The following is a 21,333-nucleotide window of genomic DNA, read 5'->3' as shown; positions in this document are numbered from 1 at the left end:
ATGCTTTCTCCGGTTACATCTCTCACAATTTTAAAATTCACCCACCTGGAGAACAGATCCACCACCAGGACTATGAACTTTCCACGTCCATACCCCAATTCCACAGGACCAGGGATATCCATGGCGAGATCACTCCATATCCTGGACGGAAGACCCACATCCACAAATGGTTGCTTCTTGGCTACAGATCCCTTCCCACTCCTGACACAAAATTGACAATTTTCCAAACAATTTTCTATTTCCCTGTCAAAACCCGGCCACCAATAGTCTTCCCTCAATACACCTTTGGTTTTGGTAACTCCTATGTGACCACTGTGTGCCAACTCTATCACTCTCTTCCTCAATCCAACTGGAACCACAGCCCTTCCCCATCTGAACAATACCCCACCGATGACCGACAATTCATCCTTCACTTCCCAATACGGCCTCGCGCCCTCCGCTACTTCCACTTTGTTTGGCCATGCGGCAGAAACAACATACGGAATTATTTTATTTATGTTCTCATCGCTCCTCATCCCTTCCAACCACTCCTGTTTGGACACTATACCATCTGTGTTGACAAACACTAATTCCATTTCTTCATCTTCCACAACACCAGAATCAATTACTCTCATCCTTGACAAATTGTCAGCCAATACGTTGTCCTTCCCGGGAATGACCTCCATCTTGAAACAATGTGTTTGCATTCTCGTGACCCATCCTGCCACCCTGCGGGAAACCTTATCAAGGCCTTTGTTCTCGAATATAGCTTTAAGTGGTTTGTGATCAGTCCGAATTACGAACTCTACACCCCACACAAAGTTTTTGAATCGTTCCACAGCCCAGAAACATGCCAATGCCTCCTTCTCGAGAACAGAATACCTCACTTCCGCTCCCTTGAGACCCCTTGAGGCATGAGCTATCACCTCCTCAGACCCATCGTCTTGTTTCTGGGATAAAACCGCACCTAAGCCACATTCACTCGCATCCACTGTGATGATGGATGGCTTTCTTGTGTCAAAACAACCTAAGGGTTGGGCTAAGTTTATCTCTTCTTTTATACCATTGAATTCCGCCTCGCACTGACTATTCCACACAAACTCAACACCTTTCCTCAGAATCTTTCTCATCTCATGCACTTTGTCAGCATAATTTACCACAAATTTCTGATAAAACTCTGTCATTCCCAAAAAAGAGCGTAATTCACTCTTATCAATCGGTCTTTCTATCCTCTTTATGGCATTCACCATCTCTTCCTTGGGTCTGATACCATTTCCCGACACTTCATGTCCCAAATAGTCCACTTTCGTCACAGCAAATTTGCACTTCTCTTCCTTAAGTGTGATCCCTCTTTCCTCGAAAATCTTCAACACCTTACACAAATTCCTGTCATGCTCCTCCAATGTCACTCCACTCACCAACACATCATCCTGAAAACAGAAAACACCCCTCACCCCCTTCAACAAGCGATCCATGATTTTCTGGAACACTGAGGAAGCGGATGCTAACCCGAAAGGCATCCTCCTAAATTGAAACACACCTTCATGTGTCACAAACGCCGTGACTTTCCTACATCCCTCCTCCAACTCCACCTGATGATCGGCTGACGTCATATCCAGTTTAGAGAAGTACTTCCCTCCACCCACCATGGTTAACAATTCACCCATGTTGGGTAGTGGGTGCCTGTCCACCAACACACACTTATTCAACTCGCGCATATCAACGCACAGCCTCAGATCCCCTGAACTTTTCTTCACAATGACGACCGGGGAAACCCACTCGACCCCCCCTGCTCTTTCAATCACGCCTGATTTAAGGAGTTTCTCCAACTCCTTCTTTACTCTGTCCCTTAACACAAAAGGGACGGGCCTGAGTTTCGCCACGGTGGGAACACTGCCTCTCTTCAACAATATCTGATGCTGAAATCCCTTCACTCTCCCCAATGTCTCGTCAAATACCTTCCCATGCTCTCTCACATACTTGCTATATGTCGAACACACTTCTGCTACTTGTAAAACTTGATCAGGATGGTTGGGATCTAATCTGATTCCCAAATTCTTTTGCTCTCTCCATCCTAGCAAAGATTGACCCTTCTTTGTCACATACACTTTCCCTTCACAGCATCGTCCTTTAAATTCAAACTTACTCCAGACATACCCCAGCAAATCAATCTTTTCTTGGTTGTACCCCCCTGGACTTATGTCTGGCACCGATAATGTCGACACTGCCCCTTTCATTTCATTCTCGAATGCGCTTTTGGATATCAAAGTGATCTTCGACCCCGAATCAGCCATCATCGACACTTTACATCCATTCACGGTCACAACAGTATATGGGCGCTCACAATCATCCGGGATATCATCCCTACCAACAACATTGACAGTGTTCACAATAAAATTTTGCAATGCCAGTACGGTATCATCTTCTGATGACCTCCCTTCTTCCTCTTCATTCACGTATAGGACTTTCCTTTGATTCATTTGGCTAAACTGATAGTTCTTGCAGCACGTCCCAAAGTGTCCTCTCCTTTTGCACTTATTGCAGATCGCCTTCCGCCCTGGACACACCACTGAAGAAGCAAAATGTGTCGCACTGGCGCACCTATAGCACAATCTATCATCCTTTTTATCTTCTCTTTGCGTTGACTCTTGATTTCTTCTTTCTTCTGCATTACTCCTCTCCTTCTGTTTGTTTCTTCCCTTCCTCTTGTTCTTCCCTTCATTCACCTTCAATACTTCTGGCTTGGCTTCTTTAGAGTCTCCTCCTTCAGCCTTCGATAGCTTGGCAACACATGCCAGCGAATGTTCTACACGTTTGGCTAAGTCCAATACCTCGTCCAAGTTCGGCTCGTCCTTCAGCCACAGTTCCTCGCGTATCTTATTTGACCGACAATGCGTCATGAATTGATCACGGATGTGCTCGTCAAAACTTCCTTGAAACTTACACGTTAGAGCCAGATGACGGAGGGCAGTCACATAGTCTTCAACAGACTCCCCATGGGCTTGTATGCGCATGCGGAAATTGTAACGTTCCAAGATCGTGCTTCTTTTTGGGTTGAAATGTTTGTCTGGTCTCATCAAAGCTGACTCTAAATCATTCAATTCATCCCCGCTTCCATCACTTGCTAAATGAGGGAGAGTCTCAAAAATTCTTTGGCCTTCGTAACCCAAAAAATGAAGCAATAACGCTAATTTCCTTTCGCTGGAATATGCCGTTCCCCCGGCCGCCTTCATATAATGCATAAAGCCCTTGCGCCATTGGGGCCAAGCAATTTTTGCCGCCCCTGGCGTGGGCATAAATATGGGTGGTCCGGATATGCCGGGTAAAGCTGCCATGTCTTCAAGTTAAAATTCTAGTTCAGAGCAGAGTGTTTTTTTTTTTTCTTCTTATTGCTGCACTTCTAACTTAAGTCCTTGTGTGCTTGTTGGAGAAGAGAAAAAAAACTCAAATCTGCTGGGTTGTCACAAAAGGATTTTTTTTTTTTTGATGCTGGGGTGCCTTTGATGTCAATGGAACCTCTTTTTGCTGCCACAGTTCAGTTTCCACCCTCTCAAAGGACTTGCAGTGGCACTGTACCCAGAACAGTGCTGTATTAGTTTTAATTGACCCTCTATTACATGAGTTACGGTAAAAGCGTTGCGCCCTCCTGATGCAACCTGTCCCTCTATTATCAGGAACACGGTAATTTGGCTTGAACAGTGTTCCTTACTGCTCGAATCGAACAGCCGTGGGGATGGCCCGCGCAGTGATCCGCGGCGGTGTGATACAAAATGTGCACTTACTTGGCAGCGGTTGCAGGGGTATGATGGCCGCTCAACACCAGGGACCAGCGGATCAACCTCCCCCGTGCCGGTGGTGCTTGGTCAGCACAACTTTAGACGACACTTACAAGGGTAGGCGGCCGCTCGACGCAGGAGTGAGGCGGAGCAACCTCCCCTGTGCCTCTGGTACTATCAGTGGCCGCTCGCTCCTACTTTTCCGCCACGCCTGCTCCAGGAATCTCGACGGTCGTCCCGTCTTTCGCACTGGGGGGGGGCGCTCAACGCACCGATGATGCGGAGCAGCCCACAGCGAACCGCGGCTCCTGCTGACTGGGGCGGGGCCGCTGCTTCTCTTCACCCGGGCTCTGGGCAATACAGATCGTCCCTCTGCGGGTCACTCCACGCCGATGGACCTCGACGGTCGTCCTGTCGTTCGCACTGGGGGGGCCGCTCAACGCACAAATGATGCGGAGCAGCCCACGGCGAACCGCGGCTCATGCTGACTGGGGTGGGGCCGCCGCTCCTCTTCACCCGGGGTCTGGGGTCACTCAACGGCCTTCAGGAGCAAAACAGGTATGGCTGGCTGCTGGGGGTCTCCTTTCGCCCATCCGCTATGGCCACTTGCATCCCATCCTCGTCGCCATTGTTATGGAGAGGCTGGCGCAGACAGGTAAGTGATATTAAAGCTTTAATTAGTATATAACAAAGGAAGAAGACCCCCAACATTAAGAGACTCCTCTCCTTCAGCTCTTTCTCCAACTGAAAACATTAGAACGCTTAGATTACCCCAACAAGGAACACTGTCATCAACATTCCATGACATCATACTTGGGATGCAGCACACGGGAGAGAAACACTATGGAGGGCATTCTCCACTTACATCTCATGAGTCACTACAACAGTAATGATATTACTGCCGCATTACTGCTCCAATCCCTAGTTTGGGCGGAAGGTGGGAGGTTGACCTCTAGCTTTTTGCTGAAGGTAAAAACCTCCCTTTTACACCCATTTTCGATGCTATTACCACTGGCGCTTTTACTGCTGGCGGTAATAGTGTTGAAAAGCCCCATGAACTCCTATGGACTCAGAATAAATGGATATTAACAGCATCACCGCAACTTGGGATCCAGCGCAAATTGTGGCGGACCGAGTTGCGGTAATCCTAATAGCGTTGCGCGCAATCCCGGAGCATTTGATGAGGTCCTTTTTCTTATGTTAAGGTGTTGTGCAGATTACAGGCAAGTAGACTTGTGTAGAAAGCGTCTGTTTGGAGTTTCTGGTCATGTCACTTTCGGTTAGGATCACTTGCTGTGTCAAAAACCAAACGGGTCCTTTGGGAATCAAGTTTGGCTGGTGATACCCCAAGGCCACTGCAGGGCTTGTTTCTGCTGAACCAGGAGTTATTCTCTCATAGCAATCAATGGGAGAGACTCATTGACCTCTGCTTGGCTGATTGTGAAGTTGGAACCCGCAATGTGAACACGCAGACTGACCGTAGAGGAATACTCACCTGTCAGTCAGCGTGTCTACAGGGGAGAGCCATACGGTCCCCCAAGACAGCACGGTGCACAGCATGTGGATAGTGCTTGCAGGCAAGAGAAGTGTTTTTTTAAATGTAATATTTATGTATGTATGTATGCATGTATGGATTGTATATATATTCAGGTATGTATGTTTGCATTTGTTTTTATGAATGGTGCATGCAAGGAGTTGTATGAATGATGTGTGAATGTGCAGGTGAAAGCGTGTGTGTGTGTGTGTGTGTGTGTGTGTGTGTGTGTGTGTGTGTGTGTGTTAGCCCCACCCCTAAATGTAGAGGGGGTGGGGGCTCCTAGGGACATGGCGTTCTTTTTTTGCTTTAGCCTTGATGCACATTAACGTACATCAAGGGTAAAGCAAAAATCATAAGTGAATTGTTATTATGTGACAGGATTGGCCTACACTGAATATCCAGCCACATAATAACACTTAGGTTTGCTTTGCTCTTGATGCACAGGTAGTGTCCATCCAGGGTAAAGCAAATATGATGAGCGTTATTACCTGGCGGATTGTCCTACACTGAATGTAGGACAGTCAGCCAGGCAATGACACTTATCATGTTGACTTTTACTCTTGATGCACAGTAACTGTGCATCAAGGGTGAGCAAACACGAGCAAACATGACAAGTGTTGTCACTGGCCTACATTCAATGTATTCAAGGAATTCGAGAGGAAGGATATGGCTGATACCCAATGTGCACTCCCTACCCTAGACACTACAAACCCCTCAGCCACGTGGTGAAAGGACTGCTTGTGTGGTCAGCGCTTCTTTTTAGAAAAAAAGAGATGGGCACCAAACATATTACATCTCGTCCCTGCTTCTCCTGTTGTTGCTTAATCAGAGGTTCCAACCCTGCCAACAGCCCTTTAACCACACGGCTATGTGGAGTTAAGGGCTGCATGAGAGGATTGGTGCCTCTCCTAAAGAAACAAAAGGAGAGACGGGCACACTGTTACCATCGCCTTTGGGCCACGCCCCTCTCCTTTAGTTTCTTAATCACAGTCTCTATCTCCTGCAGTTTCTTAATCACAGTCTCCATCTCCTGCAGGCATGCTGCTGGTGGGGGTCGAAACCTATGGTTAAGAAATACAAGGAGAGAGATGCACCAAAAGGAATGATAGTGCACGTCACCTGTCCTACTTGGCACCCCCTGCACTTAGGTCACCCCCCTTAATTGAGCCCCCCTCACGTCCTCCTCCGACTTGGAGCACTCGGGTCTGGTGATGAGGGGACAGTGTCTGAGGTGGTACTTTTCTTCTTTTCAGTGAGTTTGGGGTTGCTTAATGTTGGCCATCCTAGAGAATGAAAGTGTGCAAACAAGATATTCAATCTTATTTACCTTTGGTATTCTCTAGTGTATTTGCTCTGGAATGGTTTATTATGGAATGCCATGGAGTGTTACCATTTAGGCATGATGAAGTTTAAGATTTCAAAAGTGGGAGAGGACAATCACATTTTATTTTGTAATTGGTGTTTTAAATTTGATAAAAAATTGAGATGCATATTTCATATCTTGTTGATTGTATCGGTATATATTATAGTTTAGTTTAGTTTCTTTATTTTTACCGCGCACCAAACCCTCAGTTAACTGGGCACCAAAAACGTATGCAAGTGTTACAGAAAATGTAGAACAACTACAAAAACAACAACACCATTATAGTGGCTATGCATACAATAAAGTGAATAACGATGACGAAAGAAGTGGAGTAGGAGCAGCAACTAAGAAATGTTGAGAGTATTGTGGCGGGTCGGAAGAAGGAGTCAGTCACAAATGAGGACATCATTCAATATCTTTAATTAAATTATAAATAAAAGGCATCACTTTCATTATTGCTAGAGGGAATACTATATATATCTAAAGGAACTAAAGGTGCTCGTCAGTTGTCAGGAAGTCCAAAGTAAATGTGTCCTCCGTCCAAACTAACTCTATCTGACCCTACCACTATATCTAACTAAATGAAAAAGGCCAGGAGAGTGTCTTATAGTTGCCTGATCTTCTCTTCTCTTCAGATAGTCTTTTTATTTACACCTTTTCTCTGTTGTGCAGATATTCCTTAACATAGTCTCCTTGGATAGTCTCTCACATTAGTTGTTGTAGTGCTTCAAAGGCACTCTGGGTTTTTGTGTTTTATGTGGTACTATATTTATAATGTTTTGTCTGGCGGTGGTACCTCACACTCTTGTCATCCCTCGTAGACTCTTCTCAGTCTTTAATTTAAGGCTTTCCTGCGTATAGTCTATTGTGACTCTTTTTTAGACTTTCCTTGTTGATGAATTCTCTGTCTTAAGTTCTCTCCTTTTTAATCTGTTCATAGGGTATCTTCCCTTCCTCCCAGGGGATTTGTTTCCTGTCCCTGCTTGTTCCCCACCTGGGTTGCGTAAACCCCTTTTGTATATTCTTTTCACTTCTCTTGTTAACTGGTTTCCCTTTTAATTTCTTGCCCTTAGGACTGGGACAAGTTTCTCTCTTCTGATAACAACCCTCTTCCCCAGCTGGGTTATTTGTAACTTGTTTTCTCTGCTTTTACAATTCCAATTACACAGTCTTATCTTTACTTTGTCATCCTTAGAACTGGGACAAGTTTCTTCAGATCGATAATGGTGACTGGGGGCCTCCTGCTTCTACTGTTTTCCCTGATACCTCTGTGTATGCAGGGGAAGGTGGTGGGTCTCGGCACTCGAGCGTGTATGCTTTCTCGCTGTTCAGTCATCGGCTTCTCGTTCTAAGCTCCTCTTTGGGTCCCTGACGTGAGGTCGTTGCCATGCACTGGCATGGACTTTTGAAAGCTATCAACGCTTCCTGCAATGGTGATATTGGTGTCGTTGTCCAGGCGTCCTGCCCACCATGCTGCACTTGTGGTCACGCCACCACTGGATAACCCATTCCTTCTTTCCTCCTCACAATGCTTTTCTTGCATCTCACATGCTGGACCTCTGGCGTTTTGCACTGGTATCCCCTGCCCCGTTAAAAGTCACGGGCTGTGCGACTCGCCTTCACTCCACCTACACAAGGTGTGATGATGTCAGGTGGGTTCTCATGCGCACAAGGCTCTCCTCCTCTCATCGGACACATCCCAGTTAAATATGCGTCTCTTGTTAAAGAGACATCTTCCTTTTGATTTCCACCTGGATTTCTCTTAGCATTGCCTTCAACCAAATGAAAAGATGTCAAATTGTTTGTTATAACAGGCAGTCCCATGTATGCAGCTATAGTCTGTGGTTTAGGGAGTTCCTCACAGGAACGGAAGTCCTTGTCCCCAAAGGGGGAGTCTCTCCTGGTGAGGTCCCACTTGCCTCGACCCCTATGGAGGGTTTTGCCTAGCAGGCTCATCACAGTATGTTTAGACCAGATAACTTTTACAACCATGCAGTGTGGCATGCCAGTTCCCATTAATTGAATATGGCATTAGATGGAGCTCAGAAGTGCTTATTGAGGCCTGACTGGCAATGAAGGGCATATGATTCAAACTCAGTAAAGCTTGAAGGAAAGTACTGTTTGAAAGGCCTACTTAACATGAAGCGTCTTCTTGAAATCTCGTGTCTTTATGTATATTTCTCCATAATTGTGTGCTTCTGAGTGGGAAAATGACAGTAACCTTGCAGGTGGTGCTGAGACTGATGGTGGTTAATGTCCGAACCTCTTGTATTCAAATATAAACAGGGCACATTGAATGGACTTGTTTGCTTATGCCAGTTCATGTTAATTGACACAGTAGTATCCTATCAGGTGTATGTGCTGCTGAGACAAGTAGCCCAAATACCCTATCATAGCCATTTCTACAGATAGGAATATGTGCCACTCTGACCCTCTTTTTTGTTTTCCTCTAGGGAGAAGACGGCCAAATAGGACCATCTGGCCACAATGGTGGAGAGGGGCCAAAGGTCAGTCTATTCTTCACAGCTACTTGTTTCATTCTTGCCAATACAAGCTTTTCTCTCTTGATGCATGTGCTCCTAACGATACCTTCCAATCCCTCGTAAGAGCCATTTGAATCATACTGTGGTTCATATATTTGGAATAGGCATTCCTGAACTTCTGAACTTGTAGGATGCACTGGGTACCCTGTTGAATGCCATTCCCATGATCTAATATTTTGAAGGGTTCATTGGAAAGAAGAGTAATCCTTTACATTCTGGACATGCAGTTTGACCATTCTATGAAGTAATGAGATTGTCTCTCTCTAATTTTAGGGAAGCCGAGGATCAGATGGCCCAAAAGGAGTCACTGGACCAAGAGGAAACCGGGTAATTACATCATGCTCATTATACACACATCATACAAAGTTTGTTGAATAAAGGGAACTTTTGGCAGAGTATGTTCTTGGTGGTTAGGGCATTCATGTCTGTTTTTCATGGGCTTCATACAAGTTGGGTTTAAGGCATACCATGTGTGTTGTGAAGAGTACACGTGGGGTATACCCTGAACAGGGGGTGCTAAATGGGAAAATTGAGTATGCAGTGGTGGGTTTGCTAACTAGCCACCAGGCGTGTGGAGAGAGTATAATCTGGCAGATCTGGTGGGCTTACTCTTGATGGGCTGTAAAATGTAGATATACTAGTGGAACATACTGATTGAGCACCAAGCCTAGTCGCATTGTATAGTTACTGCTCAGGGGGAACAAAGTTGAGACAAAGTTCAATACGCTGTGTGGGTGCTTGGCGTAGTGTATAGCCATCATGAAGCTTTGCGCATTAAGCATGTCCAATGTTTAGATGATGGAGTGGGCCTGAATGTGAACGTTATGGCAATCGCTAGCTTGGTTAAATCAAGTTTGTACACATATTACTGTACTAGGTGGAGACTAAGGGGCGTGCATGAAATTGCATTTTTGTAGAACCCATGAATAGGTATTGAATGGGCAAAGAGCAGAACATAGGTGTATTTGAGATGGACTGGGTTACAGGTTTATTGGGTGGGTTTAGGATTGGTGAATGGGGGTGGGGGATATTGGCCACTCTAGTTATTGAATAATCACTAGTGACATTGCATGACATTTGTCTGGACTGGGAGAGTGCATGCACCTATGGATGGAGTCACTGTCTGAGCACTATGTTGTGTGTAGTGTGTGGGAACTAAAGTGTGTGTATTAAAGTAATATAAGGTTGGCTAACTGGAGTAGATGCTGGTTTGAGTGAATGGATAGTGTATGTACTCTCTGCGCCCTATCTGGTGTGTTCTAAATTGGATCTAAAGGTTCTGTTAAATTAGAATAAGGTTAGATGCATGGAGTTAACGTTGTGCTAAATGCAATAGGTGTGTGTACTGCGAGAGAACTATGGTGTGTCTACTGAGTGGGAACTGAAGTGGGTGTGCCTGATTAGGATATGGTAGGGTGAATAGAGTAGATGCTGGTTTGGATGATTGGAGGAGTGTGGGTTGGTTTGTATTATGGGTGCTTTTTTGGGTATATTGAGTGTATTCTAGGTTAGACTCATTGGGTATGTAAAGTAGGCACTGCACTATGCATTGAGTTTATTCAGTGTGTGTTAAGTGGCTTTACATTTTTCCTGAATTGTATTCGGAATGGAATCAGTGATCTACATTGAGATGCATGTAGGTGGTATTTTATCTTTTGATATTCTTTTTCATGAATTGTGTACACGCCGGTTTGGTGCGTCAATCAGGCTCTGCTGTTGATAGTGAGCGTATTGGGTTAGATTAACTTTTGTTAAATTTAGGATAAGCATAGTTCAAAGATTGTTGGATTATGCATGAAACTCAGATTGGTGTGTACATTAGCCTGGATTGCATGTGCTGGTTGGATGTGAAGCTAAGTAAATTCAGCCAACACTAAGGTAGTGTATGCTGTGTATGTTATGGGGCGAGCATTACGTTTTTGCAAAATAGGGGGCTTAAAAAAAGCAAAGGGATTGACTGGACCTTGATCAGAAAATGTTCCTTAGTAACTACATTATACTTGCAGAGTGTTGGGTGAATTGAGTGGCTTTTAGTTTAAGTGGGCAATAGATCCAGGCGCATTATCAGGCACTAGGCTGTGCACTGGGTGGTACCATGTTGATCACCGGGAGAGAGTGTAAGTGCACTAGATAGGTGTACGCCTGTTTCAAAAACACTTCCACTGATTTTATTTTTTATTAAATCATAGTTTTGGTGTATTTTATATGCAGTAGTTTAGCATTGCCTGAGTTGAGTGTTTACATTGAGTATATTGGAGAAATGTCTAGTTGTGTATATTTTATTTTGTGTGTATTTCTTGGCCTTGATTGATTTAATTTGGGCAGGGTGTTGTTTTGGAGTGTATTTCTGAGTGATACCATAGTGCCAGTAATTATAAGGTGTTAAGCTTTGTGAATTTCTTGAATGGTGAGTTATATGTGTGGGGTGAGTGATGATTTAGGTGTATAACATGGGCAGTAGTTCAGGTACTGAGGTTTTGAATTAAATCATAATGAATGGGAAGTACATTGGGGCATTGGATTTGTAGTAGATTGTTTTCATTCTACAGTCTCTTGTTGGGAAGTCACTGGTGTATTGAATGGGTGCAGTATGTATTTATCAGCGAATAGTACACTTGGTTTAGTCCTTGGATACAAACCAATGAGTATTAATTGGTTGCTAGTTGGTGGTTTTGAGAAAAGGAAGCAGCAGTATTGCAGTGGTCCCTTTCTTGCACCACTATGTGAAAGAGTAACTGGATGGGATGTCTGGGTTCTAGGTTAAATCTAGGATGTTGCTACTACCTTAAATAATTGATCAATAATTGATCAAAGACCGGTTCTGATGTACTGGGGGAGTATTTGATTGGAGGAATCCTAGTTGGGTGAGTTGAGTGGGTGGTCGTTTGGATGTAGAAAGCAGGTGCACAATTTTGTGTATTGAGCAGCTGCTCGGTTGGATGGGTGCTCTCTGTATGCATTCAGCAGGTGATAAGTTGTGTGCGTTGAGTGGGTGCTAGTTGAGGTGTGTGATGCAATTGGAGGTAGGCTTGGAGTATTGGGCTGATCCTACTTTGGGCGTATTGAGATGCTTGTAGGCTTGCTTCAGTGCAGAAATGGATGTGCGTGTAGACTTGCTTCAGTGCAGAAATGGATGTGCTTGTAGACTTGCTTCAGTGCAGAAATGGATGTGCCTAATTAGCAGTATGTTTGGTATTTTGGCAACATGTTGGGTGTGATGAGGGAGGCACTTGATTGGGTATACCGAGAGGGCTCTTGGCTAGATGTTGTGATAGAGGATTTGTTTATTTATATGTTATATGCACTGTGTTGGTTGCAATAGGGATTATTAAAATGGGCGTATGGATGATCAGTGGTCATTGGTTGGGTGAACTGGGTGAATATTACTTGAGTTGGTGCTAGATTTGTTGTATTAATTTCACATTGGGTTCTTGCCTCTTTTTCATTGGTGGAAATATCTCTTGTAATAATATTGTTTTCTGTATAGGGTCGAATGGGACAGCGGGGCCTTGTTGGTTTGCCAGGACCTCCGGTGAGTGCCTCACCATTTGAGTCAGTGACTGCAACTCTCCTTTAGAGCATATCCAGATAAAAAGACAGTGAAATGTGATATTTTCACCTGAAGTCCTCTGTCTCGTGAGCATATGTCTTAACAAGGCAAACGTTGTGTGTGGGTAAGCTGGAATCCCAGTGCGCTTAACCTAAACAAAGAGGGTTAATCTATCAGCCAGCTGCACACCTAGTACAGTTAGGTTCTATCCATAACCTCAAAATACAATACAACACATTTGTACTAGTAGCGTGCGTTTTGTTGTAAAGTTTTATTGTATGCCTTGATATTAAAGAACATTTAGCCTGGCATTGCAGTGTGTTCAGCCTACATGTGTTTCGACACAGCGTCTTTTTTAAGGCTGACAATAAATGCAAGTAATTACAAAAATTAAATAAATAGCCATACATCTGATGACATATCAAGATAAATAAACAGACATTATAGAGAAAACAAATAAATAATTGTATATACATACCGGTCACAGGATGGGTATGCAGATAGGAACTACAAATGGAACAAGGAGAAACTACATACTAATATTGTAATGGTTGTTACCATGATTAGCTTGAAGCATCAAACAATTACTTCATTTCTCATGACTAAGCCATATTGGCCTCTGAACTTATTAACAGATGCTTATTAATATTTACTGTGCACATGTGGAGCACCCAGATGCTGGTACATGCGTGGGTATTTTATTGGAACAGTGAGTCCATTAGGTTTTGGGCCTCTTACGTGTCCGGCAGTAGCCGTGCCGGAAAAACCGGCAGGCTGCTGCCGGACTCGTAGTGAATTACTGCCTCTGTGATTGCCAGAATCACCGGGGCATTACAACACCGGTGACCCGGTAATTCCGGAGGCGGTATTCTGTTAATCCCCATTCCCATGGAGTGCCATAGGACTCCATGGGGATGGGGACCATGGAAACACTGGCACTGTAAATAACGGTGCTGGTGTTTCCATTTCCGCCTGCAGGTGGCTGGTGTTACTCCCGCCAGGTCCGACCTGGCGGGAGTGACACCACCCACCTGTAGAACTCGTAGTTAGCCGGTCCGGAAACAGTGATGGTACGGTTTTATCAGCACCGTTAAATCCGGACCAGCTAACTTGTAGTGAGGCACTTTGTGTTGGTTTTCCCCTCATCCAGATTTAGCATGTGTTTGTTGACTATTAGGTGAATAAAGATTGGTTAGTACTTTGTTAGAACGATAAAATCCCTGCTTATCCTCAGTTGTACTATCATTTTTAGGAGGCGAAAGAGGAGCCGGGGGCATTACCTCCTCCTCTTATGCTGATTAAGCATCCATTCCTTTTCAGGCGGGTATTCTTTCTCACTCTGATACATTTTTACATAGTTCTAAAGCGGCAAACTGTTTCTGTAACTTCTTCCCTGTGTATGCAGCATATAAGTATGTTGTCATGTGCTTCAGTACTGTTCTTGATAGCGAACCCTCTTGAGGCCACGGCATGAACATTTGTCACCCGTGCCTTTTAACCATTCAGCATGGTATTTCCTAATCTTGGATGTGTATCTCGGTACTGTTTTGCAAAAGTGTAGTAGGGGAGTGTCTCCCATAATGACACATTGTTTTTAACTGTCAATACTTACCGATTCTTTTATTCTGTTATTACTTTATTTAATTATACCACAACAATCAATTCAGGCCAGCACCATCAATTGCCACCATTATCCCAAAATATCCATCAAACAATTTCCAAGCTTACACAATGAAATTTTCTTTGTTTCTTCGTTTGATTCTATCGATTCGTACTATCATATTGACAACCTAAGAACCTTATATTATTCAATTTTTTCTCAACTGCTACTCTCCCAGGATTGGCGCCAATCGCTTGTTTTTTTAGGGTCTGATAACCAGTCAAATTATTTACTAGCATTCTATAATTTTAGCCTACAACCTATATTATCACAATCTAATACAAAACACATCAACTTTTTAAACTGATATTTTTCACAAATGGAAACAAATGCGCACTTTAATTTCTACGATTGTCTTCTTTACTCTCTCTAGTAAAAGTATCTCATCTCTATTTTACTCCATCTTGGAGTGTGACACACATTCTTCATCTCGGCCTTGCCTCAGGAATCCTCTAATAAATACCCCCTCGGGGAGTGTAAAGCATGCCCTTCTACCTCTTTGACGATAGGAAGCGAGATATCTCTCCTTAATCAAATCCCGTTTTGTTCCCCTATTATATATATTACAGGGCCTGCTGTAGCGGCCCTGTAGTTATGGTTAAGTTGCTCAACCCATAGGAAGAGCACTTTTTGGGCCGCTTATAACTCCGCCCCCAACGGATGAATCCTCATCAAACTTTGCAATAAAAATGATATGGCCCTGTCGGAATCATTCTGTGAAGTCTGGCGCAGTTTCGTTCGGGGGGGGCAAAGTTCTACAGGGGTTCCAAAAGTTTTGGAAATCCTCATAGATGCAAAAAAAATAAGAATTTGCTCACGCCTACAGCCCAAACTGCTGGACTGATTTTCACCAAATTTGAGCAGGAGCGGCGGCTTGGTCTCGACAGCGTGCTTTTGTAAATTTGGTGTAATTCCGTCCAGTAGTTTTTTTTTTAAATGCCAAAAAGTAGGTACAAAACATTTGTGATATCTGGGTCCAGTCAACGGACTCACTTCCCTATTCGTTCCGAAGCGTGAGGAAAGCAAGGTATCACAAGTACACACTGACGTAAGAGCTGCATGTTTCAAAACCTTTAGTGATGGTTTAAAAGGGGTTAGAAAACTCCTATCTTGCCCTATAACTAAGATGAGAGGATTCTCGAACAAAAAGAAAATACAGTCCTATTCAGTCCTTACTCAAAATAAAATGGCCTATACTAATAAACCTAATGCCTGCCCTCTTTCTAATACAATAAATGCCTAAAGGGAATATGTAATGCACAAAGGAAAATCGGTGTTCAAAAGAAAAGTCAGTATGGCTGAGTAAGCTCCCTTCCCCACGTTTTGTAACATGGGGTAAGATGGCACACTTGGACCTTGCGACACACTGGCTTCGGACACAAGGATGCAGCTTGTTTTGTGGACCAGGACCCACTTGGCCTTCCACGAAAGTTCAATACAGTTCAATAAAAGTTTGTTTCCTTCTGGTTGCCACAATTCAGTACAGGTTTCCCTCCACCGGGATCAAACCTTTCAATCACAATTTGTGGGGGTTCCCTTCCCCAAGCTTCAATCACACCTTCATAGGCTTCCGTCTGTCGGGCTCAAGCTGAAGAAATTCGTAACTGCAAGGCTTTTGCTTTCACCCTGGCATGACCACTTCCACCTTCTTTCTTCAAGCGTCAGATTTCTCTCCTACCGCAAAGCTTCTTGGTAAATGTAGTTCCGATCACAGTACTTATTTCAAAGTTCAAAGTCATCTCTCACATCTTCGTTTCCCTCTGCCGAGATCAAACCTAACAGTTCAAAGACATCTCTCACATCTTCGTTTCCCTCTGCCAGGATCAAACCGAACAGTTCAAATCTTGCATCTCAGTTTCTTTCTCTTCCCGCCACTTCTACGTCATAAGACATTTCACAGAGACTTTCGATTAGGCAATCTTCTTTCGCCGGACACTCTGTTACTTTGTATCTTTAATTTACAGTTCTTTACAATGTTTTGCATTATCTTGTGTCTAATCGGCACACGCGAAACCTTCATTCATCAGATACTGTTGCTGTCAAGTGTCATTTAACACAGACCAGACTTTCATTGCTTTCATCTACTCACCATCTGTGTTAATTCATTTTCATCTTTCGCTTTGATCCTGAAGTCAAGGCTGATACCACAACTGCTGCTGTGCCTCCCCAACTCTGCCGTACACCCGGGACGGTGCCTGGTATCCTTGAAACACAAAGAGATTTGTCTTTTCTCTCCAGCTGGGTTCCTTGTGCAACCTTCAAGGCCCTTTTGAGCTAGAGATGTCTCACCAGGGTGTCCAAGGTTTCTCCGTACATCGGTTCCATCCAGCGGCCTGTCACTCTGCTCCACCTGGTTCACCGTTGCCCTGGAAGAACTGCTCCTTCTCGTACGTCGCCTTGCTCAGAGTGTGTCTCAATGTTCCACCTTTTAACCATGTGGGGAGAGCTAATAGGTACCAGGTGTTTGTAATTAAGATCAAGGTCCTGACCCTAACTGATCTTATTAGTGGGACATGTCCAATGTATTGCATGGGTGGTACTCCTTTCAGCCTCAGACCTCCTCGTCCTCGGCTCAGTGTTTGTGTAGGAAAGGGGGGGAGATCAGGCAAGATGAAATATTCTATAAAATATGATGGCACAGGGGTATTTGGAAAGGGGGGATATCATATCTCGCCATCAGGCGTTTCACCTCCACTCCCCGGAGGACCCCTCACCCAGGTGATCCTCCCGCACTTGTCCACCCCCAGGGTCTGGATCCAAAGGTGATGGCTGTGCCCTGGCCACCTGAATAAGGGATCACTGGGGTCTAGGCAGTGAAACACCGTCTGGTTTTTCACAGCGGACACCCTTCGAATGGATTGTGTCCTCCAACATATTCCTCATCTTTGACATGTAATGTCCAGCTTCGGCTGCTTTGGAAAATAAATTCGGCAGAGGGCGCCCTGTATCGATTGCGTCAAGTCGATGTCCCTCGAAGGCCTCCGTCGAGGGTGATGTCATCGGATGTTATAAGTCGCACGCACGGCGCCCATTGGCCTCAGTGCCGTTTTTCTGCAAACATGTTTGCTTCGTGAAACTCGGCGCGCCTCGTACTTCTGAAGTACTGATTGCTTAATCTTTGACAATATCTTCATCTTCCACCCCGACAACTCCTCGTTCTGGGTTCAAAAAGTGTAAGGAGTGCGGCTCCAAGATGTTGATGACAGACCTTCGTCAAGTCTGTCTGTGCGAGGGCCACGAGACGGATACTTGTTCCAAGTGTCAAGCCATGACAGGGAAGGCCCTGCAAGAACGAAAGGGGAAGTTGCAGGTAGGCAAGGTGTCCAAGCCCTGTAAATCCCGACCGGCTGTGGCTTCGACCGACGAATCGAGGGGCGACTCTCCTCGTCGGAAGAAGTCCAAGCGCTCACAGTCTTGTAGTGGTTCCCACCACTCTTCGTCCTCGTTGAAGCAGTCAAAGTGAAGGCAATGCCAGTCGCCTTCCTCGTCGTCTTCGTCAGGCGGTACCCCAGAGAGGGTAACGTGCCTTTCCAAAACTTTGACATCGACGGAGTGGGAAGCTTTTCAGATGGAGATACTTAAGATTTTTCAGAGACGGGGCAAGGGTCTGTCGGCGCCTTCTGTAGAACCCAGCATGGAGTGGTCTCGACTTGATACTCATGAACCCTCAAGCCCGGGTACTCGGTGTGATTCCTATCGAGAGCCGTCGAGGCCTCGGGACAAGGGGTCGAACGAACACTCGAAGCGGAGAGAGAGGTCACAGTCTCTTACTTCGTTGAGTCCTTCAAAGTCCTCAAAGCCATCAACGTCGTCGTTGGTGCCGGTTGCGTCTTTGATGCCTGCCAGGCCGTCAACGCGGGTGGAGCCTAGTGTATTGGCTCAGCCTGTTGACCCTCCTAGAAAGGCTTTGGGTAGATCTCAGTTGATGCCTTCCACATATTCTAAGCCTCTGGCCTCCATACCGGAGAAAAGCGTTGTCCCTCTTCCAAAAAGAATTTTTTAGAAACCTCACTTCTAATTTTGAGGAAGAACGTTCGGAGGAGGGGGGGGAGATCCCTTTTGGGCTCCAGTATGGCACACCTAATGTGCCGGAGTGCCTCATTTCAGAGGATAGCAGGATGCAGGACTTGTGTGACACTTTGCATAACGCAAGTGGGATTGATACATCTACTGAGCTGGAGTTCAGCAAGCCACACCCTGGGGAGTATGCCGACTCATCATATAGGCACCTTATGTCTAAGGTTGTGGAGTACTTGGGCTGGTCCAGACGGCCAGCGCCTTTTGATCAGATTGATCTTATGGATATTTTGGACAAGGGTCCGCCTACGGATCCTGTGCTACCGTTCCATGTGGCTCTGCAAAAAAAGGGTGGCCAGGAATTGAGAGACCCCGGAAACTAATCCGGCGGTGGACAAGTCTCTAACAAGAAAATACTGCCCCTCCAATAGCGACCCCGGCTATCTGTCACACCACCCCACTCCCGAGAGTCTGGTGGTCCAGGCAGCTACAGGCTACCTCGAAGCAGGCCGCGTACCCTACCATCCCTCCTGATAGGAACGATAAGTGCATAGATGGATGTGCATGGAAGGTATTTTCGGTGGGGAGTATGGCATTGAAATCTGCCCACTCCTCCTGTGCGCTTGCAAAATCTTCCGTGCACTCTGTGGGAGTGCATCTCCATGGCAGCGGAGCACATTCCAGAAGGGGATCAGAGGGACGGCTTCCTGGCTATTGTTAAGGAGGGCAAGGAGGCCATGTGTGAGTGCCTCCAGTCTGGATTGGATTCTGCGGATAGTATCAGCAGATCCATGGCCTCGAGCACCATGATATGCAGGTTTGCGTGGTTTGTGGAAGTCAGGTTTTGCACCTGATGTACAGGCTCGTCTTCTCAACATGCCATTTGATGGGTCTCATCTTTTTGGCAGCAAGGCTGATGAGAGCCTTCAGATGTTTCAGACCTCTAAGGTGGCTGCCAAGTATTTAGGTGTAGCTGTTAGGCAACCTCAGCCTTTTCGTGCTAGTGGACAACCATGCAAGGGTAGATCCTTTCGTTATTACTCCTCATTTGGAAAGGCGAGAGGAATGGCTAGTCAAAGGGGCCAAGGTAAGATCCCTCATGGTGGAAGAGGTAGAGGTGCCAAGTCAGCTCCAGCAGCAGCTTCTGTGCCATCGGTCTCTACAACAGCCACTTCATAAACAAATTCACCAATGGGGGGCAGGCGGTCTCAGCATCTCGAAGAATGGCGAGCCATTACTTCAGATGCGTGGGCTCTGGAAACAATACTGCCTTCCCTTTATCAAGAAGCCTCAGACCAATCCAGCGGGGAAACTCTCTTTGAGGATTCCGGATCCGCTCCTTGTGCAGGAGATTTTAACCCTGCTAGAGAAAGGCGCTGTAGAACCAGGGCCTGTAGCGGAGAGGAACAAGGGTTGGTATTCCCCATATTTATTTATTCCCAAAAATGACGGGGGACTGAGACCCATCTTGGACCTGAGATACTTGAACAAGTGCCTCAGGAAAGACAAATTCAATATGGTCACTCTTTCACAGATCCTTCAGGCCCTCCAGCATCAGGATTGGTTGGTGTCATTGGACCTTCAGGATGCTTATTTTCATGTGCCAATCCATCTCAAGCACAGGAAATACCTGAGGTTCGCTGTTGGCGGCTCGCACTATCAGTTTCAAGTCCTGCCATTCGGGTTGACCTCCGCCCGAGTGTATTCGCCAAGCTGATGGTGGTGGTGGCAGTGCATCTCAGGAGAGGGGGGGATTCATGTCTACCCCTACCTGGACAGAAAAGCCCATTGGTTGATCAGGGCGCATTCTCCAGAACAAGCCCTGGATCATCTCAACTTTACCTGCCACTCACCTCACACACTGGGCTTCTCCTTCAGTTTCAAGAAGTCCCATATCACACCTTCCCAACAGCTCCAGTACATCGGGACTGTGTTAGACACTTCCTTGGGAAAGTGCTCGCCTCCCAAGGTGAGGGCTCAAGACATTGTGCAGATGGTTTTAAAATTCCAGCATGCCCAGAATCTTCCGTCCTTCGAGTTCTTGAGGTTGCTCGTCCTCATGGCATCCTGCATTTTCCTGGTGCCAGAGGGTTGAGGATGAGATCCCTTCAATGGGCTCTCCGATCGCAATGGTCCCAGTTCTCAAGACAGATGTCGGACAGCCTCCAGATTCTGACCAGAGTCTCACAGGATCTGCTGTGGTGGGCCTGCGCGGAAAATGTTCTGAAGGGCAAACACTTTTGGCAACCATGGCCGGAGATCACTGTAGTGACGGATGCCTCACTGACTGGACTGTCAGCGGTCGTTGGTCTCCATCGGAGTCCAAACTACACATCAATCTTTTGGAGCTGAGAGCAATCAGATTTGCACTGAAGACTTTTCTGCTGTCTGTACGGGGTAAGAACGTCCTGACATTGGATGGACAATACAGTGGCCATGCACTACCTCAACAAAAGGTGAGGCGTAGGGTCACTACCATTGCGCAGAGAGGCAATACAGCTCTGCTATTGGGCTATTCAAGAAGGAATCTCCCTATCTACGGATCACCTAGCCGGGGAGAACACAGCAGCAGGTGCTCTGAGCAGCAGAGCACAGTCTCCCACGAGTGGGAACTAGCTCAAGAAGTCCTTCAAGAGATCTTCGCCCTTTGGGGAACCCCTCAGGTGGATCTGTTCGCGATGGGTGTCAACCGGAAGTGCGAGCTGTACTGCTCAAGGGAATTTCCTCTGAGAGGAGCTCTAGGAGACGTGTTCGTGGTGGACTGTGAATTCCCACTGCTATACACGTTTCCTCTAGTCCCCATCATACCTCAAGTAATCTGGAGGTTGAGGAGGTTCAAAAACCGCATGATTCTCATTGCCCCGGATTGGGCCAGGGGAGCATGGTACCCGGACCTTCTGGATATGTC

The 21,333-nt window shown here is 45.8% G+C and overlaps 1 protein-coding gene across 2 annotated transcripts in view; it reads left to right on the top strand.

Moving 5' to 3' along the window:
• Positions 1-21,333, top strand: part of LOC138471851 (collagen alpha-1(II) chain-like) — a 1,536,387-nt gene that overhangs the window by 1,160,314 nt on the left and 354,740 nt on the right. For both annotated transcript variants that reach the window (XM_069609694.1, XM_069609695.1), the window contains 3 exons: positions 9,109-9,162; positions 9,472-9,525; positions 12,686-12,730. In XM_069609694.1, coding sequence (XP_069465795.1) covers positions 9,109-9,162; positions 9,472-9,525; positions 12,686-12,730 — 153 coding nt within the window. The remainder of the gene's footprint in view (positions 1-9,108; positions 9,163-9,471; positions 9,526-12,685; positions 12,731-21,333) is intronic.

Source organism: Ambystoma mexicanum, chromosome 8 (genome assembly GCF_040938575.1).
Source record: "Ambystoma mexicanum isolate Mex_15411 chromosome 8, UKY_AmexF1_1, whole genome shotgun sequence".
NCBI classification, from domain to species: Eukaryota; Metazoa; Chordata; class Amphibia; order Caudata; family Ambystomatidae; genus Ambystoma; species Ambystoma mexicanum.
Note: the sequence above shows the minus strand (reverse complement) of the source record. Positions and strands in the feature narration are given on the sequence as shown.